This window comes from Anopheles moucheti, chromosome 2, assembly GCF_943734755.1.
Source record: "Anopheles moucheti chromosome 2, idAnoMoucSN_F20_07, whole genome shotgun sequence".
Taxonomy (NCBI): domain Eukaryota; kingdom Metazoa; phylum Arthropoda; class Insecta; order Diptera; family Culicidae; genus Anopheles; species Anopheles moucheti.
This window is the reverse complement of record NC_069140.1, coordinates 93,486,655-93,514,394: the sequence shown is the minus strand read 5'-3', so window position 1 is coordinate 93,514,394 and position 27,740 is coordinate 93,486,655. Positions and strand designations below refer to the sequence as shown.

The following is a 27,740-nucleotide window of genomic DNA, read 5'->3' as shown; positions in this document are numbered from 1 at the left end:
CCATTTGGGTTTTAAAGTTTAATGCATTACGGGAGATTCTAACCATAAAGTCTTTATGATTTAAAAATTCTTTTCAATAACTTATTTATTTTGTAAGTCTTTCAGAGAGCTTTATTCTCGCCGTCTTCCAGTCACTATAATTGTGTTAAAAGCAATTTTTTTTTATGGAAATTCTCTCCAACCTTCTCGAGCTGCGAGAAAGTCAGAAATCATCAATCATTTAATTTACCTGCTATATTCCCCTTCAGCCTTGCAGTGTGTCTATTGGAGGTCGTTTTCAATCGCAGGAAAAATGTTCCTTGAACACATGGGCGCGTCATTCCGCCTTTTCCCGTCTCCATCGCAACGGAACGCTTCCACTCTGTGGGTACGCGCGTCTCTAGGCAGTTAACAGCTTAATTGACTTAATCCAATTATCCTTATCCTGGTGGGATGTTGACTGGCGAGCTTTTGATACGCGCTATCCCGTCCATGCGGTTACAGTGAAGCTGCCCTGCGAGAGGGATGCGCATTAAGCCTCGGTGTACATTCCGCCGGAAGGCTCCGGTTCACGTTGTAGTTTGTTTTTTGTTTTTTTTTTGCTGTTGTTGTTCCCTCCCTATACATCGTCTACCTTTTACTCATCGTGCTAAATGGCTTGCTGGTGATGATAGAGCCTCGGACTAAGTCTCCGAGTCTCGGACCAAAAGGTGACCGGAGCGTTTTTACACGGACAAGCGGATTTCGACCGACTAGTTTGCGTTTATTGGATTTCCCAGAAGTGTAAGCGAACGAACGGCGGATGCTGTGTGTGTGTGTAGTTGAAGATAAGTTCTCTTGCAAGCAAGTGCTTTGAAGGAAGGTAGACGAGATGTGGACTGCGAGGATTAAAAGGGACGTTTTTTTGTTGTTGCAAATATGTCCTGTAATGCAAAACAGCGTTTAAAAAGGGGTTTTTGTTTTATTTGTGAAGAAAGGCCACGCCTTATTGCTTAAAACATTTAAATGAGGATTATTATTTATTTGTTATTATAATTTTAATGTGAAATCCCTTAATAATGTGTATATCTGTAGGTGAATTTTCAAAAATTATTGTTACAGAAATTTTATGCAATTAAGGCTTGGTTCATTTAGAAATGGGGCACTTTGCACAGCGGGTATCTTTTATACCATTAATCCAATTGAAGAACTTTGTATGAATGAATCATAGGTTTCAATATTACATATTTAAAAAAATAATATGAAAAAAATTACACTTCGCTTTTACGAAGAAATTCTCGGACTTTTCTGTTTATACCGCCCATCAACCGCCGCACAGCTGCTTCAGTCACTGTCCTGGCCATTAAATTCCACCAATTCTTCATTTGTATTATATCCTTAGTTAATGCACCCTTTTTCTTTAGTTTTTGTTTCATTGGGAGCAGTTTGGTGGATTCTGCGTTTTTGGTATAAATTTCACACCATTATCGTTGGGGACGTTGCCGCGAGCATAAGCCTTATAAAATTTAACACCCGGGATTTGTTTGAAATCGGCTTTCACGTAGGTTTTATCGTCCATCAAAATGCAACTATTCGGTTTGGTAAGCACTTGATCGTTCAGCTTCCGAGCTCGGTTTCTGGCCATGTTTCGATTGGGATGTTTACTTGCTCGAAAACATTTAAAACCTTCTCGGAGTCGGATTCGCCGAACAGTAGAGCGGTCGGCGTTAAGATTTTTGGCCAAGTCGTAGTCGGAGATGTTTGGGTTAGCCTTGATTTTCCGAATGACTCTTAATCGCAGTTCACGATTCACGGTTCCACTCCGTCGCTTAGTTTGCACCTTACGAACAATCGTCTGTGTCTCCTTGTACTTTTTAATCACTCGCGCAACAGTCGACTTAGACAAACTTAAGTGTTTTGCCAGTTCCCGAGATGGCACTGCTGGATTTTGCAGATAGTTGTGCACTATCAGTTTTCGCTTCTCCTCTTGCATGTCGAATATCTTGGAGCAGGGAAAACAAAATTGCGTGAAGTTTTCACAAAGCGAAATGTTTACTATTGTCTACAAAACGCTGTCAAAAGTTTCCATTTTTGTCCACGGGGGAGCGCCACTATAAATCAATCAAAGTGCCCCATTTCTAAATGAACAAAGCCTTAATGCAACCCTTTTAGAGGGTCCCCCATTTCAACTGAATTTACAGAAGCCAATACTCCAGCATTCTTTTCATACTGTTGCCGGTCAGTGCTAACGATGAGTACCGAGTTTTGAGTACCGTAGTAGCACTGCTTTCGGCAACACAGGCAACTAAAACACGGATGCGTGCCCGATTCTAATTTTATTACCTTGTGGTATAGTTCTCGTGCACATTGCTCAGTGAAAGCTTCCCAAAAGGCAAATATTAGCATCTTGCTGCTGTGCTGCACCGTCTCGACGACGAGCTTCGTGGCGGATCAGCAAACACCGGGTAGGAGGAGCGTGCGTTTGATGAGGCCGGTCTGTTTGTCCAGTGCAACAATTTTCTAACAATCTCTGCTGTGTGATATCCAGGTGCAGGTCTCTATTTTGGTCGCAGATTTGAGGTTTGAAGTACCTTTTGTTTTTTTTTGCAACTGGTAAACTTTGAAACTTGCCTCTTGTTGGTACTGGAATCCTTTTGCATTTTCGTCGAGTTGGAATGTTCTGGCCAGAACGCGGTAACAGCAATTCTTTGGAGCACGTCACGTCACATGGGGTTTAATTTGTGAAGTAAACGTTATGGAAATAGAGCTCTTGGTTGGGATTGTTGTAGTTTGAGATTTAGTTTGGGCTCTTCTTCATGTTGTAATCTCCATGTAGTTCGATTTCTTGGGAATTGAACGCTTTTCTCATATCTTTCTGTTGGAATTCCGAATGCGGCTCCGTTTCCTAGCAATGTTGAACTGTAGTCTTTATAAGAACCTAAAACTTCAATATCCAGGATTGTTACATGGATTCTAGAGATATTTGGAAGGCCTGCGTTATCCTTCTAGAGGCTTCACGTCCAATCCCGTATCAGTGAGGTATTGGCACGGCGCTGTCAATTGAACATTGCCATGGTGGTAATAAGCCATATAACAAATAGAGACATTTGATTGAAGTTCTTTGCAAAAACGAAGCATTGAAGAACAAAACCGTGTTATTTATGCTCTTCGTTTTCTATCGTTTCATTTATCACAGGAAGCATCTACCGAAGAGGGGCGAGAAGATGGCGCAAACTGTACCGGATAAATGGCCACATCTTCCAAGCGAAGCGATTCAATCGAGTAAGTATAACGCCCACTAACAATCCCTTCAGTCTGTCCATCGATCTCGCTTCGGAAAAGCTGTTACAGCGGCAACTTAATCCTATCATCAGAAAGGGTACTGGCTGGCTGTTGCCGATCGGGCGGTATCGGCTTGGCTGCCGGAGCCCAGAACAGCAAGCAGCAAAGTACCTGTGTTCCGGTCCCGGGGCTATTGAATTTTCTTCATTAGACTTTGGCACGGTTAATGTTCACCACCATCACCAAGGCGTGGTGCATGAGCGAGTGTATGTGCACGCGTGTGCCGATAACGGTGCGGAAGATGCGGAATTTAACGAGCAACGAAATGTGCAAGAAAAACCATTTTCCACAGACTTGATTTTTCCACATTGCCTTCTACACACGCCCACGGTGAAGGTAGAAGGCAGTTCCTCGCACAGACCTCTCGGGGTTAAACCTCATTAGTCCGTTAATTTAAAGCCGTCAAATTTAATTTTTATCCTCGTGTGCAAAGCAGGACGAGCAGGAATTTTTACCTTTACCGGAAGTTTCTTCCTTCCTCTTTTTTTTCTGCTTCCACACAAAAATCCTTTGCTCCTCCGTACCGGTTTTACACGAATCTCCTTTATTTTCTCTCTCTCTCTCTTCCTTCTCCACAGAAAGCCTTCTGCGCCTTTTGCCATGACCGTATCTGGGGTCTGGGTCGGCAGGGATTCAAGTGCATTCAATGCAAGCTGCTGGTGCACAAAAAGTGCCACAAGCTTGGCAATAAACCGTGCAGCAACGAGCATGTCGAACCAGTCTACAAGGAGCGAGATGTAAGTATCCTGGGAGAGTGGGGAATGTAAGTACGACGTGAGTAGTACTATATGGACAATATACGGTTCCGTTTTTTTAAACACACTTATACACTACTACAGCAGTGAGTTTAAAACTATTAAAGTTTTTGGTTGTAGCGACGGAGCAGTTAGGAATTCATTTTTTTACATTGTCCTACTTGTACGGTCTCGTTCTGAATGTTCTCCAGGGGGAAAACGAAAGATAGGAACAAGCACTACGAATTGCTACGGACAGCAAAAATGCCCAAGGTGCATAGTAACACGTTTGTGGTGGGTTGGAAATTAAATTAAATTCATCGTACTCGCCCGTATCGCTGACCCACTTCGTTCCCCGTCTACGGCACAGATGATATATCCGTGCGCGATAACATTTTCCCTGATCAAAAGCGAGAAAGAGCGCGCGGATGCGGTGCGGTTGGATGTGCCTGGAATGCTATTAAGGGTGTGTGTGTGTTTTTTTTTTCTTTTATTTATTCCCCAACGTTAGCACCATGATCCGAATGATGAATCCAGCACCGGTGACGTCATCCAGGCTCCGTTGGATTATCCGTCCGAGATGCATTCGAGCGACGGTTGCGATCAGGTACCCGTCGAGGTGAACGACAACGTCGAGGAACCGCTGGAACCAGTCACCCAGCGGCAATATTCGTTGAATGATTTCGAACTGATCCGGTAAGTGCGCTCGCCGTTGTGGCTCGTCCGGTGTGGATGTGTATTAAATGCTTTTTTTTATATGCTACCACCCCCCTTCCGCAGAGTCATTGGTCGCGGCAGTTACGCAAAGGTGTTGATGGTGGAGTTGAAGAAGACCCGTCGCATCTACGCGATGAAGGTAATCAAGAAGGCGCTTGTTACCGACGACGAAGATATCGACTGGGTGCAGACGGAAAAACACGTCTTCGAGACGGCTTCCAACCATCCATTCCTGGTTGGTTTACATTCGTGCTTCCAGACACCATCGCGGTAAGACGAAACCGGCGGACGGACGATCGGACACACGGGTCCGTGTGTGTGTGTGGAAATGTTCTAATTTCGCTGGATTTACTTCCAGGCTGTTCTTCGTGATTGAGTTTGTGCGTGGTGGAGATCTGATGTTTCACATGCAGCGACAGCGCCGACTGCCGGAGGAGCACGCCCGGTTCTATGCGGCCGAAATTAGTCTTGCGCTAAACTTCCTGCACGAGAAGGGCATCATCTACCGTGATTTGAAGCTGGACAACGTGTTGCTTGACCACGAGGGTCACATCAAGCTGACCGATTACGGCATGTGTAAGGAGGGTATTAGACCCGGCGACACGACATCCACGTTCTGCGGTACACCAAACTACATTGCGCCCGAAATCTTGCGTGGAGAGGACTATGGTATGAAGCGTTGAGAGCAGCGAGCTTCAAAGATAGGCAACAACAAATAATATCGCTATTGTTGTGTATTTGCAGGTTTCTCTGTCGATTGGTGGGCACTGGGAGTGCTGCTGTACGAAATGTTGGCTGGGCGCAGTCCGTTCGACATTGCTGGTGCTTCCGAGAACCCGGATCAGGTGCGATGTGCCCCCCGAACAAAGCAATCTAATAACGTACCTGGCATTCTCAACGGTATTGTTTACTTTTTATCTTCCAAATGTCTTCATTCCGTCTGCTTTTCGCATGGCAGAATACCGAAGACTATTTGTTCCAGGTGATTCTGGAAAAGACGATTCGTATACCACGTTCCCTAAGCGTGAAGGCGGCCTCCGTGCTGAAAGGTTTCCTGAACAAAAACCCGGCCGATCGCTTGGGCTGCAATCGCGACTCCGCGTTCCTGGACATAATGAATCATTCGTTCTTCAAGAGCATTGACTGGGAGATGGTATGTATGGGGGACGAGTGCAATGGATACATTCACTGCTTCCGGTGGTTCACCGGAGCGTGACAGTTTAACGGCATAGTTCCTTATTCATTTTCGACTGTTGCTTGAGTTGCTTTACTCTACCGGAAATTAATAAGTGAGCTGATAATATGCAAACAAACAAGAAAAAAAAACATCATACAAACAAAAACTTCCCAACAATTGGATTGACAACAGATAGTAACATACCCTGTGGACATCATCGTTTCATGTGCCCGTTGCCATTCATGATTATTGGTTGTTCTTTTTGGTTTACTCCTCCTGTTCGTGCTGGTAGAAAATTTGTTGAATCCTTTAATCCACAAGTGTACGTTAATCCGTTCGTAGAAACAGTTTTCATTCATTTTCATCAGGATGGATTTCGTTTATTGACTGTTGTGTTTTTTTGATTTCGATTCCGTGTGCAATATAAGAAGAAAGCAATGATTTTCATCAATTTACCATCAATCCGCCACTCCGCCTCATTAATATTCACAACCGTTGTCAATCATTAAGCAGTCAATATCCGGCTTTTCCTTATTTTGATATCTTCGTCGTTGGGCGACAGAATGCAACAAAACGAACGAAAAACGATAACGAGTCACGCAATTTGGTGCAACCTCAATGTAGGTGTGTAAATTTATTTTTAATATTTTTTAATTTTTTTTGTTGCGTGGGCAAGTTCAAAATAATTTCAACTCACCGGTTCCAATGGTGAGTCATATATTTTGCGTGGGACCATATGGTGACCGTGCGTTGAGCGTTGAGCAACCACTAGAGGGGAGCACAAATCTGGGCAATTTTAATCCATCGCAAGGAGATCTACCCATGTGATGGCCTGCGGTTGCGTGATGTAAGGGGATTTGCGGTTGTGATATTAAATATAACCTCATCCGCGTGTTGACTTACGGGTTATGCATTCATTTTTAATTGAACATCCGTCCAAATGACGCATGGCGGGGGGTTTTGACAGAGCATTTGTTACCTATTTGTGGCCAGTAGGCAAAATCGGTAGAAGGAAACAAACGAGGATCATTTATGTAGCGGTCTTTTGTGACCAGCAGAATCTATTCGACATTTGTTTGACGTTAGCTAAAAGTAGACTACCGACTACGTTATGTTGGTATATAATGCATTGCGTATTGCATTGCGTGGCAACAAGTAAATCCGGTGGCTTTTTAAAGTTAAGGAAACACGTGATTGAGGTCCAAGCTTAGCCGGTAATGTTAAATGTCAAAAAGTTTTGGTTAACATGCGTAAATGATAAGGTTTGATAAATCCAAAGGGAAGCGAACTTTCTTTTAATTGAAGTTTAGAACACATTTAACTGGTAGCGAGTTTTGTTGTATAAATCACATAACAATCATCTGTGAGTTTGAAAGAATGCAAAGCGAAGTTGCACCTTCTAGCACCAGCCATCATTTTTGTGCGAAACGTTCACCAAAGTGCTCACCATTAGTTTGATTGGAGGTCGTTAATGGAGGTGGTATGTTGATACGCACCGAACAACATTAGCAGCAGCACCACCAGCAGCAAATAGCTTATGGCGCGCGTGTACGATATTAATTTTGTTATTTTCTCGCGTACCGAGAAATCTGTGGTGCTGTCGCCCACAGTTTGCCCATTGGCACTTCCATCCTTTTCCTTGTGCAGGATTTTGCACGACGGCTAGTAAAAAAAGAATAAAGTAAGCGGTACTCTTTGTTGAATAGAGCGCATAAGCTAACCGCAAATGTCGAAAAAGAGCGCAGATATAATTGGATTATGGCAGGCTATTTATGTTCGTGGGTGTGCGTTTTTTTTTTGTGCTGCGTTCTTGAAGTGTATCGAGCGTCCTAACTGGCAGGACTAGCGTAACTAGCTTACCGTCGTCACCAAACCGCAACCCGCACTGCTTTAGGGTGGTTTTGTGGAGGAGTATTTAATTGGATCGGGTGATATGAAAACTGAACCACACAGCCAGTTGTTTCCCGGGATGGGAAACCGGGTAGCGCAAAACTTATCGTGTGCTTTAGGATATTGTTTTGGGACGATACCCTCGTCATAACATTGTTGTGATGAGTAGTATAAATGGTAATTGCGTAAAGACTTGAAAGGTTTTGCTTTAGCGTTTTTGATTATTTCACATGATTTTCTAATTTGCTTGTTATTATGATTTAGCATTTTCTTTATTTTGCAAAATTAGATGTTCCTATCATAGTCATTCCATTAGAATACACCAACTACTAACCCTTGAAATTAGAAAACGTCACACATATAACTTTTTAAGTGCAGTTGGAACAAAAAAATAAACACACTAACACATCAGTAGCAGCTTACACAGTATCTATTAACGCATAAATATCGTATGCTTGCAAGATTAACCGACAAATCGTTTAAACCATACGACAACACAAAATTTTCCTACGTGACGGAATTTTATGAAGTTTGTACCGTTTGGCTTTTACGAGAAATTAAAACAACAGTTTCGCTTTTCAACCATATTGTTTGCTCCTTTAACCCCAAACTGAACATTACAATATCGCTAAGTGCTGCATACCTGTATCATCCCGGTTTATTGTCCCTGTTGTTTTGTTCTTCTCGCTAACGTATAATTCAATTCGAATTTCGGTACCCCCTTGATGCGTGTGATAATCTTAACCGGACGGATGCACAGCTCGCACAAAAGGAGGTGACACCACCGTACATCCCTTCGTTCGATGGGTGCGATCAGGATATAACCTGTCACTTCGATCCGCAATTCACGCGTGAACCGGCCGAGCTGACACCGGACGATCCGTAAGTTGTTAGGCGGCGAATAGGTGCAATATATAAGAAACCGTGAAGGATAACGTTACCGGATCCTCCTGCGGACGGGCGTGTCACTGCATCGCGACGCGTGTAAATGCGAACGTTTGGTGCAGCAAATGAGATGTATAAGACAAAAGTTCGAATTGTTTTGCGATCCTCCGTAATCCTTGTTTAGTTAGTGCATGCTTCTTGCGATTCCTTATTATTAAATGACTTGGCTGGCTGGCTGGTGATGGTTTTGGTGTATTGGGAAAGTTTGAATTAGATATTAATATTAAGTTAATACTCTATTCTGCTATTTATATCGCTTTTAAAAACATTTAATACTTTAGTTGTTTATTATTGTACACTGTAATGTAGTTTATTGTATTTTTTTTCCTAAGTTCAATTTTTTATGTTGGTTTAATTGCATATATTTTATATTTTTGTAAGCTCATTTTTAAATTCCTTCCAAATATCTAGCATTTATAAGTGTATTCTTCTGTTTTCTGCTCGTGTTTAGAAGGTATGCACAATTTGTTAAGGGGAACTTTTGTATGCTCTCTGTCTTCAATCCAATGTTTGGAAGATCACTTAAATTAAAGATTAAAAAAAACATAAATTCTCTCTAATAATGTTTTCGTAATCCTTCCACTTTCGTTGCGCTCGACCAAATCTTGCGTGCTTGTTTCAATATTACTTTTTATTCATACATGTTTTCTTTATTTTCTTTCGTTGGAATGTTTCGATATCCTTCTTTTTTTTTTAATTTTATTTCATGTTCGTGTTTGCCTCTCTCTACTATTCGGAATGTTTTATGCGTTCATCGTTTGTGGGGGTGTGTTGCAGCTTGAGCAAAAACAAATCACGCCACCGTTCCGCCCGCGGCTAGACTCCGACCGGGATTTGGCAAACTTCCCGCCCGAGTTCACCGACGAACCGGTCCACCTAACGCCGGATGATGAGTGAGTATTTCGTAGCACATACCGAACCGGAGGATCCGTCAACGTTTCCTCAACCATTCCTCAGCGATAGGAATACCTCAGTTTACAGCTTCTTTCCGCCACGAGTGTGTAGTTGTACCGATGTTTAATTGTGAATTCTTGTTTTCGATATCGTTTTAGTCGCGTCATCGATAAAATCGATCAATCCGAGTTCGAGGGATTCGAATATGTGAACCCGTTGCTGATGTCGCTGGAAGACTGCGTTTGACATCACGCATCCTGCGAGCTGCATCCATACAACATGCAGGTAGGTTTTGGTGTGCCAGTGCGGATCGTACACACACACACACACCTCCATGTGACACCTCCGTTTACACCACCCTTGCACGGAAAGCATAAATCCACACGATTCATACACATTTGGGCACTAACACTTACACACTATTAGATGAAGTTTTATTTGATCGAATGTTATCAAAAGTAACATGTAAAGAAAAAAATCGTATTGGGAATGAATTGGAGGAACTTAGTCTTCCTGTGTTTACGTATAAATGCATAAATAATGATTCCTCTATATTTCGTAACAAACAAAAAGAAAAACGAAATCTGTAATCAATCATTGAACGTCAGATTGTTCCTCACTTGAGCGCTACCCTCGTTGTGTCTTGTTTATTTTCTCTGTGTTTGTCTTTTTTCTCTCCTGGTGTTGTTTCATCTTATATCATCATCAACCACCTTCTCCACCACTACCCTGCATCACTACTGCAACTAACTTATGTTCCGGTAGTTTTGAGTGCAGAGAAAGTCAGAATCTTTTCGGTACAATAGCGCAGAACGGAATCTGTCGATGCGGAACCACGCCCGTACTGTTAGGTTCAGGGTAATCTAAGCTGTTTGAATGTAATCTGTTCGAAATCAAACAAACGTACACTGATATGAATAGCGGGTAGCATCAACAAACACAACCTCGTTTTGCGGTGGAAAGCAAATAGTACATGTTGAAATTAGCGAACAGGTTATGTTGTTAGTGTTGCAAAAGCTAGGAAGACAAAAATCGCTGCTTTCCGTTTGAACATGAGTGACAAACATAACTACTATACTGCGAGTAAGTAGTGCGCATTTTAAATCAAACACGGAATGCTGGAAACTCATTTAGTAAATTCTACAGTTGTTTCGATTGTGTTCGCATTTCACTAATCTTTATTATCCACTGCTGTACCGCTTCGACTATCCTTGACTGACTCTCTTTCTCTCCTTTCTTAACTGTTTGTTACGCAAATACTCAGCTGTTGCGTGAGTCTCTGATGTGTGTTGTGTGTGCTAGCTAGTTTTTCACATCTATCGTTGAATCAGATAGCATTTCATTATACCATTCTTTCATAACTTCATTGTTTCACAATTACATGGGTTTGTGTGTTTGAAAGTTAGTTTAAGTTGTGTTTTTTTTTACGTTGGTTCACTTTCTCTTACTCTATCTGCAATGTATGAAACAGTTTCATCGAGAGATGGGATTAGTTTCCATAGTAAATGACGAGTAGAGACGGAATAAAGTAAGTGTTTATTTTCTGTAGAATGATTCTGTTATTTGTTCACTAATTCATCCAAGCGGACGCCTTTATTCGATTTATTGTTTCATTCGATTCAGCAGAAAATCTTCATTCCTTTAAGTAACTTTATTTTTATACATACGGAGTACCAATAAGCACGTAGCGTTTTGACGTCAGATGGAGCCACTTGTTCATTACATGTTTGTTGCATCAAGCAGGTTTAAATTATCTTTTAAATTATCTGTCATTAATCTCCAACAATGAGGATTTCTGTTCTTAACATTGTGTTTTTGTGGAGAGTTGTGCTTACTAGTTAGAGTACTGTACAACCAGTTGAAAGCTATTGCATTTTAGTGAAAGTTTAAGGTAATCAACAACTCGTAGGAAGTGGTTTCCAAGGTTTAAAAGCGTTAATATTTATTTGGAAGATTCGGTGTATAGCAGCGGCGGATCAAACGGTAGGCGGAGTAGGCGGTCGCCTAGAGCCTCGCCGTGTTGGGGGCCCCAAAAAATTTGTGCCGATTGTGCGATTTTTGAAAATTTTACAACAAAGTTAATTTATAGCAAAAAAATTAATTTACAAGGTAAAAAATTTATCAAAAATATCTTCCTTGGTTATATAAAACATTTGTTTCTATGTGATAAATTAAATGCAGAGAAGAATATCGACTTAGTGACTTTAAAGTATAAACGAAATTGTACCAGGACCAGGACACTAACTTTCCCGTTGGTCGAGAAAAATTTCTTCGAAAACTACCTGTTTCCGAATTTAAAGTACCAGGAGAGCATGCACGGAAGAGGTAGCTCCTGGTACTGCGCCGTAAGGTATGCAATGTTTATACACTAACTTTGCAACCAACTTGCAACACAATGTGCCGTAAGGTATGCAATGTTTATACACTAACCTTGCAACCAACTTGCAATGCAAGTTTGGTGCATGCAAGAAACTTGCAGCAAGAAAGCGCGCAAGATGGCGCCCAACTTTGTACTTGCATGCAACAAACTTGCACGCAAGCTTGCATGCAAGCTTGCATGCAAGTTCTTGCAAGCAAATTCTTGCAAGCAAATTCTTGCATGCAAGTTTGTTGCATGCAAACTTGCATACAAACTTGCATGCAAGTTCTTGCATGCAAACTTGCATACAAACTTGCATGCAAACTTGCATGCAAGAAGCTTGCATGCAAGCTTGCATGCAAGTTTGTTGCATGCAAGTACGAAGTTGGGCGCCATCTTGCTGCAAGTTTCTTGCATGCACCAAACTTGCGTTGCAAGTTGGTTGCAAAGTTAGTGTATAAACATTGCATACCTTACGGCGCAGTACCAGGAGCTACCTCTTCCGTGCATGCTCTCTTGGTACTTTAAATTCGGAAACTGGTAGTTTTCGAAGAAATTTTTCACGACCAACGGGAAAGTTAGTGTTTAAACATTGCATACCTTTCGGTGGTTTTCGACCAAAATTGCTGTACTAGGTGCTACCTCTTCCGTGGATGCTCTCCTGGTATCGGCAATCTGAAAACAGCTGGTTTTGTATGGAATTTCGTACCAGCCGACGGGAAGTTTGAGCGAGATGAAGGATGCTTTCCGTTTCATCCATCTTCCTCACACTAGCGATTGCTCTCACGGGTTTGATAGTATGCAATAGCAATAGTGATAGGCAAATTTATTCCACACTGCAGGTGTCACCTCTTGAAAAGCATGCTTTCCTGATTTCGCAAATCTGAAAACAATTGTGTTGTTCATCGCCTAAATCTTCAACATGAGCGAAACAGGTTTCTAGGAAATTTCTCTGATTGTTTCCGTAAAGTACACCGATTGAAAACTGTACCTTAGGCGAAAAATCGTAGCAGGCGCTGGACTAATCAGGAATCGTAAATGTACGTAAATCGTAGAAAATGTGATCCAAGTAGTAGCGTAATGGTTCTCCTTAGCGCATACAAACGTTGATATATAGAGTAGCTTACTAGGCCCGTTTACAGGGCTACGCAACAGAACTCTGAGGTGTACGCAAGGGAGCTTTCTTTCCGAGACTTTGCTGGTGTTATTAAATCATGTTTGAAGTACATCTCCCTAACACCGAAAATGCCGTAGCAAAATTATAGGCCCCCCTTTCAAAATTCCGACCTGGGTCTCCAAGGGGATTGACCCTCTACTGGCTGCATGGATAGCGGCTTTGTACCTTAGTTTTTCGTGATAGAGATTGCCTGCGATATGGAAACAAACAGTGGAAAGCGATGGAAAGTATATTGAACTACTTATATTACTTATAAATAATCTACTATTATAACTTTAAAGACTTACAAGTAATCAAGTTTTTCACAAAAATACGACCAAATTCGATCCAACCGCTATGAGCTTTTTGCTACTCCTTCCACATAATGCGATTCCAAAAACACGCGAAAACGCCAATTCTGTTTAAGGTTAGGATTCTTTTATTATCCCTACACAGAAGCTGCTAAAAATGAAATGTAAGATAAAAATTAACGATCTACCGAAGGGACTATCAAACCTTCATTCTCATTTCCTTGCAGTATTTTAAGTTAGTCAACTTTATTGATTTACGAACAAGACAAATTCCAAGCGTTATGTGTTAGAATGTGTTCATGTCTTTCGACATGGATCAAATTTAAAAATGCGCTCTGATTGGGTATTATACTTTACTGCATGTACCATACACGCTCTTGCTACGCTGGGTTATCATTGTAAATGTATCACCACGAATCAAATATGCATTCTTTTCTGTTACTGTGGCGATAATATTTTGCACCAGATTGTTGATTCTTTGTTGTACAGATATACGCATCCCGATTTGTTTTATTAGGTTTTGAGTTTCACCACTTGTTTGGTCAGCACCATTTGCAATGTTCTATCTACTTAAAGGTTTTTATTCCTTCATGTGTGCTGCTCGGGTTCCGTTTTGATGCCATGGTTTTTTTTACCGTTTTTTTTTTGTTTTATTGTTACCACAATTACTACAATCAATTACTTATATTTACTAATACCAACCTAGAGTTTACGAACTCAATTCCACTCCCGATATATGCGTAAACGCACTCCTGCTGGTTAAGCACACTCGTACTAATGTGTTTGTGTATTCATTTTTTGCAGCTATACGGTGACGATTCTAGCGATTACGATTCCGTTGTGGATGAGCTAAGCATTCTTCAATTACCTCCACCACCATCGAAGAGTCTACTGCAGCACATGTTTTGCCTTCCATTGAACTAGCCACAAGTTTAGCCGCAGCCATCTGCAAAACTAGCCGAGTGAGAACGAACAACGTACACAGCGATAGCAGCAATGACATTAATTCGCCACTGCAGTCCCCACGACGACAAAAGGATCTACTGCAGCGGCAAACTCCTTCGAGACACCGCATTCAGATGTGTTGATTTGTACTTCATATATTACTTTTTTTGTATTTGTTTTGGTTACGACAACTGCGATAATTAGTAAAATTGTTTGTTTTGAAATGTTTGAAACTCAAAAGGCGCCTTTGTGCTAAATGCATTCGTCTCTATTCTGGTAGAATGCAAAATAACAGAAACCCACTGCTACACGGTACACGGTTCATTAAGACAGAAGGAATACATTTCGCGTTCGAACGCATCAGTTATGTATACCAGCAATGAAATGTAGCTAAAGCATAATTACTAATCAAACTACCGCTGGTTTCGATGACGCTTAAAGGAAATGCGCCACATTTCCCGGTCTGTCTCTCTTCTCTCTTTCCTTTTCGTTTCCTTCTACAAACCTTTGTAAAACACATACCACTAAGCAGTTGTTTGCAGTAGATTTTATTTCTGTCTTACGTTGAAGTTATCACTAGGAGGTGAAAATAATAGTAAACAATTATACCGACAAGACTCATAACAATGATGATGATCCGTGACAACAGCACATTTGAAAAAAAAAAAAAAACGAGCAACACGGAAAGGACAGTAACACCTAAAGAAAACAACTTTAACCTAGAATATATGATACTAGACATATTTAACAAGAACTTATCATAAAAAACGTAAAAGAGAGTTTCAAACAAAATGAAAAAAATCAAACAGGCCCTACATTATTGTATTGAAGAAAAGCAACAAAACAAAACAAACACCCAAATGGAACTATGTAGAAATTTGCTGAAAATACTTTTAGAACACGAGATAAACGATTGAAAAAAAATTAAACGATTCCGCGCTACTAAACAAAAAACGGCGAGAAATTAGCGTTCGCAAAATTCCACGCATAATGGTTTGATTTTTCTTCCACGGGTGCATAAATAAGCATTTGATGAAAGCAGTTTGAGCATAACTTATATAAAAAAAATAGTTAATTAACAAATCCGAGGAAAGCATGTTATAAAAAGAAGCAACCAAACAAAAAGTTACACACAATTGCACAGTATCGTTAACAAAAGTAGTACGAACGAATGGTAACCAAAACAAGGAAAACATGATGCTGGATAGTTCGGCAAACTGTTGATGATAAATTGGGCGTGATAAGTAAAATGGCAAGCTTATGCAAACAAAACAAAATGGCAAAACCAATAGATTGAAGAATCAAAACTGAAACGAATGCACGCTATTGCCTACTCAAGAGGGGTGTGTTTGGATAGTGGTTTGAGGAAGCGAGGTTTAGGTAACAAATTTATTATTAAGAATTACTACAAAAAATCAAGGGCGATACAAGAATGCGGTAGAATTGATAGGTGGCAGATTGGCTCGCAATACATTTTTCGTTGACGGGCACGCGTTTGACAGGAATGTGGAAATTTTAAACAATTTAGGTGGGAAAAAGCTAAACCGAGTGCGCCTATAGCCAGTTGCATTTTGATTAAATGGAAGCAACACGGTGGGTGAACAAAATTGTAGAATGGAACGATCGAATTAATCTTTGCGCGTGAAAAAGGCTCCCCTGGTATGTAGTTGGAAGTTTTGTACATGAGTTTCAGGAAGAGATAGTAAAAAAAAAATATGAATGAATACTTAAACGGCAAAATTCGTAGAAATGCACCGGATAAAGGAAAAAAAAACATACACACAAAAAAACAGAACAAAACCACTGATATGGTAGGGTTGGATAGAAACAAAAGAAAAGAAAAACACAGATGCGTCTTGGAGAAATTTGCGAAACTGTTTGCGGGGGGTTACATTAACACGTTATATTTTTTGTGTCGAGAAAAAACGGTGTGTGTGTGCGCGTTTTGTTTGCATACCCATTCCGTTTGTGGTACAGTTTGTGCTTCACTATTCGCGGCTAAAAACAACTAAAAATCGGCTAACCCGAGTCGCGATTATCATTGTTCTTTACATGTACCTTAATGTTCGTCAAATATGAGCCTATTTATCGTAAATTGTTTTAACATGAATTCAAACAAAAAAAAAAAAAACATACGGAAAGTTTGCACACAACCAAACTGGGAGCATTTTGATAATTGTTGTTGGTGATAGTACGATTTTTGTGTCGATAATTTTGCCGGTGTGTAAGATCAGTGGTTTGATCGAGTTGCAAATGCGATAGGATAATATGTTGAAGACGTGCTTGTGGCGTGACGATAGGGATAATGCGAGAATGGAATGGCTAAGCTTCTGCCGTGGATGAAACAGAATTAAGCTTATGGGAAATGAAGCAAATTCCATCATAGATTGCAATGTGGCGGCTGCGAAGCTTATACAGGAAGGACTTGTGTTTGTTTTTTATAATTTTATTATTTACTTATTTGCATTTCTGCTCCACCATGTCCCGTTGATGCTTACGTTGTACTTATACACATTTACCGTCCCCAAAAAGCATTCCTTAATCATAGGAATAGATGTCCAGACGGCATTCTTTCCATTTTCATTCTTGTTCAGCATTTCAAAGTTTAGTTTTAAAAATAACTTTATTAGCACTATATAACATACACAAACACACTGATCAGTATGAATAATGTTTAGTATTTTGCGTTTTGCACACTTAGGTGAATAGTTTGTTTATTTTGTCCCCCCCCCCTTTTTTTTTTGTCTCACAATAATTTCATTTCTTCGATCCATCCATCGTGTCCTGCCTCAGCCCTGAAAGAGATTGTTTCCTTGTTCGTTGAAAAACAAAAAACAAAATACAAAAATACGATTAACTTATAACTCTGACACTAAGCAGTATCGAGGGAATGAAACACCTTCAGAAAACAGAAAAACGGATCGCTGAAATTGAAACTATTTCAAATAAAAAATTATAAAATCAATTTCTGCAAGTGAGTATTGCGCGTTGCATGAGGGGATGTTCGCTTCCGAAAGGAGTCATTGTTTTGCATCACATCATCGCACCGGAGTCAGGAACTTCCGTACCGTTTACCGTCAACTGGTGAATTATGCCTTCACGTTTGTTACCGCTCGTACGGGCGCTCAGCACGAACGTGTTGCTGTCCTCGGTGAACGTTGTATCGGTGCCACCTTCTACGAACTCGCCCTGCAATAATGATTGAAAAGAAAGTTCCAAGGGGGTCCAAGGGCAAAAGGAATCGAACAAGGTACGTACATTTTCCTCAATAAGCTTTCCATTTACGTAGATGTTTAGGGTATTCTTTTCTGCAAAATATCAATCGAAATTTTATTTTTCTTTATGTTTGCTCTATTTTTTTTTTTTTTTTTTTGCACTTTCGTTTCAGCACTTTCGTATAACAATCTTGAACCGTCTCGCACCTACCTAGCACGATGCGGTAGAAATTATCGCCCAGCTTTGCTTCCCATGTTTTGAGTGCTTTGGCTTGACTTTCCGTGAACTGCTCGTACGATTTGCCGTCCACGAACAGCGAGTAGCTGTACCGGAAGCCGGGCAGTGGATCGACCCGTATGATGCACCGTTTATCCTCCAGCTTGAACATGTCCTCGCCGACCAGCTTGAACATCCAGTCGCGGCGGAACATTTCCTGCTTATCGATCCACAGCACACGCTTCCCGCTAGCCGTACCGTGCTCGAACTCGATCTCGTACACCTTCCCGTACATGGGCACACGCCACCGGGCGACCACTTCCCGGTGCTGGGCGCTATCCTTACCACCGAGCGGTGGAATGTTGGACAAGATGTCGGTATTGTTCAGCATCGTTAGTTTGCTCATTCGTGTGTCGTTGGTAATGAAGGGGCGTACAACAAGCATGTGAATGTATCCCGTGTTAGTGTGCACAGCTATGGCGAGGCCATTTTGTCTGTTTGGATGAGAAGATCCAGAAAGGACATCGGAATTATGTCCAGATCGATTTTATTTTTTACTAACCGCACTGTTCTTAAGGAGAGCTTTTTTGTCAAAAATCATGAACAACTAAAATTACTACTTAAGATAATAGTGTGTTCTGGCATTAGCTGAGCCGAGTTTTGGCATTTTAAACTCTACACAAAATGGTGGACTGTTAAAAGATTTTTTGAGGATTGTTTTATTGATTGAATTGGGGCACACTATTGCTGCTTATGGCTGTTGGAAAAGCTTTCGAGTTGACTTCCCTATAGCATTGTTCGTCATTTCATACGCTAAGGAGGTTTGATAAACTGATTTTATAAACGACTTCAGACCTGCATTGTGTTACCTGTTACCTGTCCACCACGAATGGACTCCTGACGATGTTGGAGAAGATTTTCTCCGGTCGCGGGATATTCGTCGGTTAAGAGTAAAAACACTGTTATTACTACACAGATAGTATCATAAATGCTACTGTAATAGAGCTCGGGGAAAATCAATGTTAAGTTCTCTCAAGTAAATTATTTAACAAAGCATTAAAAACGATTTACGCAATAAGTAAAATGTCGGTTTACTGTTAGATTCGCCACTGTAACGCACCACGTTCTAAGTTTAGATTTATCGAACGTGTCGTAGCAAATTTATAGCCTGTTATCGAATTGTCCGTGAAATGTATGAAGCATAGCTGCTACCAGCTAACCGCGGGGCACACATGACGACCTCGCATGACAGTCAAATGAATTTGCACGGTACAACACACTGAAGTGCACAAATGTACGTTCGATGATTGAGTATCTTGTCTTCAATTCACTGTTCTCACTTGTGGCCATTTGGTGGAAGAGCAGGAAGGGAATACTGTGCGGGAGTTGCTGACTGAATGCAAACAGCACTACTCTGTACGTTGATCATGCCATGATTGAAAAGCAAACATCGAGCCACTGTGATGTGCGATTTCCCATCGCATCGTTGTTGATGAAAGCGAAAATTATTACGATTGCGATGGTACACGCAGGCATGCATGTTGTGGTCCATTCACACAAGCATTGGCAAACAGAGGACGTATCTTAACACGCGTCGTGTACATAACACGCACTTATGAATTGATGTCAGCGCGTTTCATGTCCGTGAGTTATAGGTTGCACCGCAAGCGGGTGCAACTTCAAGCGTTCAACATCACCAGAAACAAAAAAACTTTTTCTTTTAAAGCTTACAGTTGCTGCACATAAATCACTTTAACGGAAAAGTATACTGTGAAACGGCAGTAGCTTAATGAAGTTTCATGACACAGCGGCGCGTAGCAAATTGAATATTCACGCACTGTTGTTGGGCGTAATAAATCATTCCATTTTGCAGCCAATATCCCCTCGGACCGTATCCGATCGAATAGAACGTGCCGTAATCCCCCCCTCGATTTCACGCATCAACAAATCAATTTAATCTTTCGCTTTGCACGGCGTGTCGCGGCGTAAATGAGCAAACATGCGTCGAGCGGCCGCTCACCATCGAAGCAGTCGTGGCCGAGTGGTTAAGGCGTCTGACTCGAAATCAGATTCCCTCTGGGAGCGTAGGTTCGAATCCTACCGGCTGCGCGCGTGAACATATGATGAAGTTTTTTTTCTCGATAATGTTACAGTTTTTGTTAAGTAATTGGTTTATTAAGTCAGGTGTGTAGTAAGCGTTTTTTTAAGATTAAGACAACGATTGATTGGTTGTTGGACGTATCGAGTGCCTTTTGTATCGCTAATTATGGCATCGCCTGCAGGGTTTTGTTATTTTATTATCGTTTATTCAAATGTTTCTTACTGATTGTAGCACGGTGGTGGATTCGTTGCTATCAGAGTGTGCTATTACGAGGACATTTATTTTTGTTTCCTTTGTGGTTTTATGAATTTCAAGTTCAACTACACCTTGACTTTGACCCTTCATCAGTATTCAAACACACCTTTCAGCGCACCTTTTGACCTCCTCCTGTTCGCGATTACACAACTGTCGCACCACACTTTAATAAATCGCACCAAAGGAGAGTCGGCCACGTCTCGAGCAGAGTGCCTGTCGACGGCGTTTGTTGTCGTTCGCGTACTACCAAGCGACTGATGTGACCGCTCACCGTGGCTTTAAGGTCCAACCAACCGGTCGTGTGTGTTGCCCCAACCGGAAACTAGGGAAACAACCAGCACCAACAGCAAACGTTGGATGGTGCGTTACGAGGGTGTACTAGACGTACACTGCCGACACGGTTTTGGCACCAGGGGACAGGAGAGACGGGTGTGGGGCCGCAGATTTTATGTTTGGTGTTGGGTTGGCCTTAGAAGCATGAAAACGGGATCGATTCCACTATCAGCAAACGATGATGGGCGCAACTAAACGGAGTTTGAAGGGAAAGGACAATACAGTGTGTGCCACTTGGTTAGCACAGAGGACAATACATTTTTGGGTTATAATTATTATCATTACTATCATGCATTAATACATATGTAAGCCTCTATTGTACCTTTTTTAATTTTTTTATTAGCGCCCATAAATCAATCCACTATCCATAAATATAAAAATCAAAAATAAAAAAAAAAATCCATAAATCAATCAACTAAATAAATAAATAAATAAACAATATACATCCACTCATAACGTTTCTATTTTCTATTAAGCAAAATAATGAATCGTTACAATGTATTTGATTTAATATAATTAGACTACATTTGTACCGCATTTGGTTTGCAGTATTTTGGAGCTTAACTATGCGTGAGACACTGTCCATAGCCACCGCTTACAGTAGTAGTGGTGTATGTGTTCAACCGGGTCACGGTATCGAAAAAATAGGAATTCCGTACTTTTAATACCCAACTCCAAATGCAGAAAATCATCGTACGATTTCGTGTCCACCTGGACGCCTTTCCCATCTACATACCGTCCCTGGAAGCCCTTTCGGTAGAAAAAGGCACAATGAAAATTCGGAAGTTTCTTTTCCTGAATCGTACCTCAGGGGTCTCCCCGTTCGTTGCGATGTGTTTGGTTGGTGCACAATATGGGACGAATGTAAAATGCACCTCATAAATACATGGCGTTCGACAGGAGCACTGTACGGACAGCATTCATCTGTTAAACAAAAATTTTGTGATAGAAAAAGGGCTTGCGGAACAGTTTGGTTATTCATAATATTAATCGAAGTTGTATTAATTTATTAGTATTTTTAGTTTGTGAAACGATTAAAATACGTTTATTGCTTTAAACAGTTTACTGTAGTTAAGTGTTGCAATTTTTGTTGTGGTTCGCCTCGGTTGCCATGGTGATTGCAGCCGTGGTAAAATAAAGAATGAAGGCCATGGATGTGTGCGGTTGGAAGCGTCCGAAGTAGTGTTGGATATTTCAGATTCAGATGCATGAATCTGAACGAATCTTTGCACTGAATGATTGAACCTAAATCTCTGTTCCGAAGATTCATGAATCCTCATAGATGTCAAGAATCTGTTCAGAAATATAATTTTGGCGTGTTTTTTTATGATTTTCGCGTCGAAAATAACAGGTTTAACACAGATGAAGTTATTATTAGCAATGCAATGCAACGCAATTCTTAAAGCTAGATTGCTTGAACCCAATCGGTCTGAATTTTATTTTAGTGCACGTAACTTTAGAGTTGTAACGCTCTTAGAGTAATGTCAAGTGCTTTTTCAGAAAATATTAATATTTGGATCTGTTTGGATATTTGGAAATATGTTGAACTCATAACCCCATATTAACATAACCAATTTCAAAGCTATATTTTTTCTAGTTTTTTAGTTTAATGAAATTTAACGATCATTGTTTAAAAGCACATTTTTTAAATATATCTTTCTAAAACATAAATCATTTCTTCAAAACCGTTGGCGATACGTCTGCTCTAAGAAAAATTTTCGTCATACAATCTTCAATCAAATCAAATCTACAATCAATATCTTATTAAAAAATAACAATCTCCTAATATTTTTGGCGGTATTTTTTGGTATTTTTTGGCGAGTTTTCTGTCTCGATTGACACGGAAAAGCATCCTCCTGCTTTGGATGCTCTCCTGGTATCAGGAGCTTGAAAAACTGGTAATTTTTGGCGAGTTTTCTGTCTCGATTGAAAAAGAAAAGCATCCTCCTGCGTTGGATGCTCTTCTGGTATTAGGAGCTTGACAAACTGGTAATGTTTGGGGAGTTTTCTGGCTCGATCGACACGGAAAAAGCATCCTCCTGCGTTGGATGCTCTCCTGGTATCAGGAGCTTGACAAACTGGTAATTTTTGGCGCATTTTCTGTCTCGATTGACACGGAAAAAGCATCCTCCTGCGTTGGATGCTCTCCTGGTATCAGCAGCGGCGGATCAAACGGTAGGCAGAGTAGGCGGTCGCCTAGGGCCTCGCCTTGTTGGGGGCCCCAAGCAACTTGTGCCGATTGTGCGATTTTTGGAAATATAGCAGCAGAGTTAATTTATTGCACAAAATCTATTGAAACAGGTAGATTAAAATTGATCGAAAATATCCTTAGATTTTATATATCCTTGGTTAGATAATTTTTTGTGTTTGATTAGCTATATCGGCCCGGTTACACGGCTACGCAAGAGAAGTATGCAGTGTATTCAAACTCCTTCTTCTCTATCGGCACGACATCTTTAGGATGTTTAAGCCTACCATTTCTATTTTTATTTTTAATTTATTTACCCGTAGGATAATCAGTGCTGCGTACGGAGGTTTGGTAGTCCAAATGAAATTTTTCCGTGGTCATGTCTTGTACAGACCGACTGCGCTACCAATGCACCATCTGGCCGCCCCGTGAACCCCTATATGCCTTTTTATTTCAACCTATTCATGTATTCTATTTCTCGAACGGGATTTTTTCATCTGTTCAAATGATCCTACCGTTAGTTGCTAGGATGCTTCACTTCCGCAATATTCGCAAGCTATTGCCATTGCGATACTCGTGGTGTGGTATTGTTTTCTCTCCCCGATTGAACGGTGAAAATGTCCAGCCTACGTGTTTCGAAACAGTATTGTGGTGGAGTATTGTGTTTAGTATTTCGATTGTCACAATTTCTGCAAGTTTGCAAGCCGGTAATGATGTTATAACCGACACAATCTGTCAGTGTACTACGACATAGCTGGCATTGTCATAGAATATGAATAAAATCATATTGCAATAATTAGAACTCTCTTTTCCGTTTGATATTTCATACCTTATGGTTCTTGGAATACCATTTCTGTCTTTCTTGATTATTACTTATTCGAAGCTGGATCGTAGGTTCAGCTTATGTCCACCCATCCCAAACTGTCCAAACACTTCATCATATCCCCTTGTAGAATACTGTTCAAACTACATTGTTGTAATCTCGGTAACATTTGCATCGTTGTTAGAATAGAATTGTTCTAAAATTTCCAATTCGAAATCCATACGGTTGAAGATCATCACCGCGCAATCGTTGATCTAAATTGAAAAAAGAACACGAAAAAAGATACTTGAAGAAATCAAGTATGCATTGATATAAAAACGATGTGTTCAGTGAAGAACCTATCATAGTAGTCTTGCTAAAACATTGTCGTGCGTACTGAAAGCGGTCTCGTTTTTTGCATTGAAAACTCAGTTTGTTTGAGAAAAATTAGTAAGTGCTTTGTGGTGTTGTATCCCTATAATTTGCTACTGACTATCAAATTGTGCCTGAGGAACAAACAGTGTGTTTCATACTGTTGTAAATGTGCAAGTGTAAATGTGACGAAATGATCGCAAGTGTCTTCACAATGAGCGAAGAGATCGGCCCAGAAATTCTTGGATTTCCTAACGCACGGATAACCGATCTAAAATTGGAGCATCTAACTTAATACGCGAAAATCAAGCGAACGATAGAAATTCACATTAAAATGTGCAGGGCCACGAGAGTTGACACATTTGTCCAATGACCAACTCAACTGGTCAACTGTGAAAACCACTATACCGTAGCCGCGCACATAATTGTTTTCAGATTTCCGATACCAGGAGAGCATGTTTTTCCAAAGGTGACATCTGCAGCTTATGACAAATATGCCCATCACAATTGCTATTGCATAATATCAAACACGTGAGAACGATCGCTAATAAGTAAGATCAATAAAACGGAAAGCATCCTTCATCTCGCTCAAACTTTCCGTCGGATGGTACGAAATTCCATACAAAACCAGCAATTCCGATACCAGGAAAGCAACCACGGAAGAGGTAGCACCTTGTACAGCAATTTTGGTCGAAAACCGCCGAAAGGTATGCAATATTTAAACACTAACTTTCCCGTTGGTCGAGTAAAATTTTGCAGCAATTTTGCTCAAAAACCGCCGAAAGTTATGCAATGTTTAAACACTAACTTTCCCGTTGGTCGTGAAAAATTTCTTCGAAATCTACCAGTTTTCGAATGTATAGTACCAGGAGAGCATCCACGGAAGAGGTAGCTCCTGGTACTGCGCCGGAAGGTATGCAATCAACTTGCAATGCAATGCGCCGTAAGGTATGCAATGTTTAAACACTAATTTTTCAAACCAACCAGCTGTTTTCATATTTCCGATACCAGGAGAGCATGTTGTTCAAGAGGTAACATCTTCCATCCCCCTCCCCCCTTCCCCCATCAAGATGGCGACCAAGATGGCGGACACAAGATGGCGGACAAGATGGCGGACACAAGATGGCGGACAAGATGGCGGCCAAGATGGCGGCCAAGATGGCGGACAAGATGGCGGACAAGATGGCGGCCAAGATGGCGGACAAGATGGCGGACAAGATGGCGGACAAGATGGCGGCCAAGATGGCGGCCAAGATGGCGGACAAGATGGCGGACAAGATGGCGGACACAAGATGGCGGACAAGATGGCGGACAAGATGGCGGACAAGATGGCGGACACACGATGGCGGACAAGATGGCGGACAAGATGGCGGCCAAGATGGCGGACAAGATGGCGGACAATATGGCGGACAAGATGGCGGACAAGATGGCGGCCAAGATGGCGGCCAAGATGGCGGCCAAGATGGCGGACAAGATGGCGGACAAGATGGCGGACACAAGATGGCGGCCAAGATGGCGGACAAGATGGCGGACAAGATGGCGGCCAAGATGGCGGACAAGATGGCGGACAAGATGGCGGACACAGGATGGCGGACAAGATGGCGGACACGAGGTGGCGTCCAAGATGGCGGACAAGATGGCGGCCAAGATGGCGGCCAAGATGGCGGACAAGATGGCGGCCAAGATGGCGGCCAAGATGGCGGACAAGATGGCGGACACAAGATGGCGGCCAAGATGGCGGACAAGATGGTGGACAAGATGGCGGACAAAATGGCGGACAAGATGGCGGACAATATGGTGGCCAAGATAGCGGACAAGATGGCGGCCAAGATGGCGGACAAGATGGCGGACACAAGATGGCGGACAAGATGGCGGACACAAGATGGCGGCCAAGATGGCGGCCAAGATGGCGGCCAAGATGGCGGACAATATGGCGGACAAGATGGCGGACACAAGATGGCGGACAAGATGGCGGACAAGATGGCGGACAATATGGCGGACACAAGATGGCGGACACAAGATGGCGGACAAGATGGCGGCCAAGATGGCGGACAAGATGGCGGCCAAGATGGCAGACAAGATGGCGGACAAGATGGCGGACAAGATGGCGGCCAAGATGGCGGACAAGATGGCGGCCAAGATGGCGGACAAGATGGCGGACACAAGATGGCGGACAAGATGGCGGCCAAGATGGCGGCCAAGATGGCGGACAAGATGGCGGCCAAGATGGCGGCCAAGATGGCGGCCAAGATGGCGGACAAGATGGCGGACAAGATGGCGGACATAAGATGGCGGACAAGATGGCGGACAAGATGGCGGACAAGATGGCGGACACAAGATGGCGGACAAGATGGCGGACAAGATGGCGGCCAAGATGGCGGACAAGATGGCGGACACAAGATGGCGGCCAAGATGGCGGACAAGATGGTGAACAAGATGGCGGCCAAGATGGCGGACAAGATGGCGGACAAGATGGCGGACAAGATGGCGGCCAAGATGGCGGACAAAATGGCGGCCAAGATGGCGGACAAGATGGCGGACACAAGATGGCGGACAAGATGGCGGCCAAGATGGCGGCCAAGATGGCGGACAAGATGGCGGCCAAGATGGCGGCCAAGATGGTGGCCAAGATGGCGGACAAGATGGCGGCCAAGTTGGCGGACACAAGATGGCGGCCAAGATGGCGGACAAGATGGCGGACAAGATAGCGGCCAAGATGGCGGCCAAGATGGCGGACACAAGATGGCGGACAAGATGGCGGACAAGATGGCGGACACAAGATGGCGGCCAAGATGGCGGCCAAGATGGCGGACATGATGGCGGACAAGATGGCGGACACAAGATGGCGGACAAGATGGCGGACAAGATGGCGGACAATATGGCGGACAAGATGGCGGACACAAGATGGCGGCCAAGATGGCGGACAAGATGGTGAACAAGATGGCGGACAAGATGGCGGACACAAGATGGCGGCCAAGATGGCGCCCAAGATGGCGGCCAAGATGGCGGACAAGATGGCGGACACAAGATGGCGGCCAAGATGGCGGACAAGATGGTGAACAAGATGGCGGCCAAGATGGCGGACAAGATGGCGGACATAAGATGGCGGACAAGATGGCGGACAAGATGGCGGACAATATGGCGGACACAAGATGGCGGACAAGATGGCGGCCAAGATGGCGGACAAGATGGCGGCCAAGATGGCGGACAAGATGGTGAACAAGATGGCGGACAAGATGGCGGACACAAGATGGCGGACAAGATGGCGGACAAGATGGCGGCCAAGATGGCGGACAAGATGGCGGACACAAGATGGCGGCCAAGATGGCGGACAAGATGGTGAACAAGATGGCGGCCAAGATGGCGGACAAGATGGCGGACATAAGATGGCGGACAAGATGGCGGACAAGATGGCGGACAATATGGCGGACACAAGATGGCGGACAAGATGGCGGACAAGATGGCGGCCAAGATGGCGGACAAGATGGCGGACACAAGATGGCGGCCAAGATGGCGGACAAGATGGTGAACAAGATGGCGGCCAAGATGGCGGACAAGATGGCGGACATAAGATGGCGGACAAGATGGCGGACAAGATGGCGGACAATATGGCGGACAAGATGGCGGACACAAGATGGCGGACAAGATGGCGGACAAGATGGCGGACAATATGGCGGCCAAGATGGCGGACAAGATGGCGGCCAAGATGGCGGACAAGATGGCGGACACAAGATGGCGGCCAAGATGGCGGACAAGATGGCGGACATAAGATGGCGGACAAGATGGCGGCCAAGATGGCAGACAAGATGGCGGACAAGATGGCGGACAA

The 27,740-nt window shown here is 42.6% G+C and overlaps 2 protein-coding genes and 1 non-coding gene across 5 annotated transcripts in view; 2 read left to right on the top strand and 1 right to left on the bottom strand.

The window, feature by feature from the left end:
- Window positions 1–15,153, top strand: part of LOC128296740 (atypical protein kinase C) — a 104,483-nt gene extending 89,330 nt beyond the window's left edge. For 2 of the 3 annotated variants that reach the window (XM_053032224.1, XM_053032222.1), the window contains 10 exons: window positions 3,155–3,240; window positions 3,879–4,037; window positions 4,546–4,730; window positions 4,815–5,021; window positions 5,110–5,420; window positions 5,496–5,596; window positions 5,710–5,904; window positions 8,579–8,700; window positions 9,816–9,942; window positions 14,288–15,153. In XM_053032224.1, the coding sequence (XP_052888184.1) occupies window positions 3,155–3,240; window positions 3,879–4,037; window positions 4,546–4,730; window positions 4,815–5,021; window positions 5,110–5,420; window positions 5,496–5,596; window positions 5,710–5,904; window positions 8,579–8,700; window positions 9,816–9,903 (1,454 nt within the window). In that variant the 3' untranslated portion in view covers window positions 9,904–9,942; window positions 14,288–15,153. Of the gene's footprint in view, window positions 1–3,154; window positions 3,241–3,878; window positions 4,038–4,545; window positions 4,731–4,814; window positions 5,022–5,109; window positions 5,421–5,495; window positions 5,597–5,709; window positions 5,905–8,578; window positions 8,701–9,540; window positions 9,657–9,815; window positions 9,943–14,287 lie in introns of all 3 variants that reach the window. The other variant, XM_053032223.1, reaches the window with a different exon arrangement.
- A 1,999-nt stretch (window positions 15,154–17,152) lies between these two features.
- LOC128296771 (fas apoptotic inhibitory molecule 1) lies at window positions 17,153–18,336 on the bottom strand. Its single transcript, XM_053032255.1, has 3 exons — window positions 17,855–18,336; window positions 17,687–17,736; window positions 17,153–17,617 (listed from the first exon to the last, which is right to left on the bottom strand). Exons 1-3 carry the CDS (start codon window positions 18,303–18,305, stop codon window positions 17,462–17,464), a joined length of 657 nt encoding a protein of 218 aa, XP_052888215.1. The 5' UTR covers window positions 18,306–18,336; the 3' UTR covers window positions 17,153–17,461.
- A 1,551-nt stretch (window positions 18,337–19,887) lies between these two features.
- Window positions 19,888–19,969, top strand: Trnas-cga (transfer RNA serine (anticodon CGA)). Its single transcript has one exon. It is a non-coding gene; the product is annotated as a tRNA-Ser (tRNA).
- Window positions 19,970–27,740: the final 7,771 nt, after the last annotated feature.

Excerpts from the sequence above, each read along its gene's own strand:
- LOC128296771 (XM_053032255.1), bottom strand. The coding sequence starts at position 18,305 with ATGCTTGTTGTACGCCCCTTCATTACCAACGACACACGAATGAGCAAA. Across the intron at positions 17,737-17,854 it reads TTTCTACCGCATCGTGCTAG|AAAAGAATACCCTAAACATC; the intron begins GTAGGTGCGAGA and ends GATATTTTGCAG. Across the intron at positions 17,618-17,686 it reads GAAAGCTTATTGAGGAAAAT|GGCGAGTTCGTAGAAGGTGG; the intron begins GTACGTACCTTG and ends TCATTATTGCAG.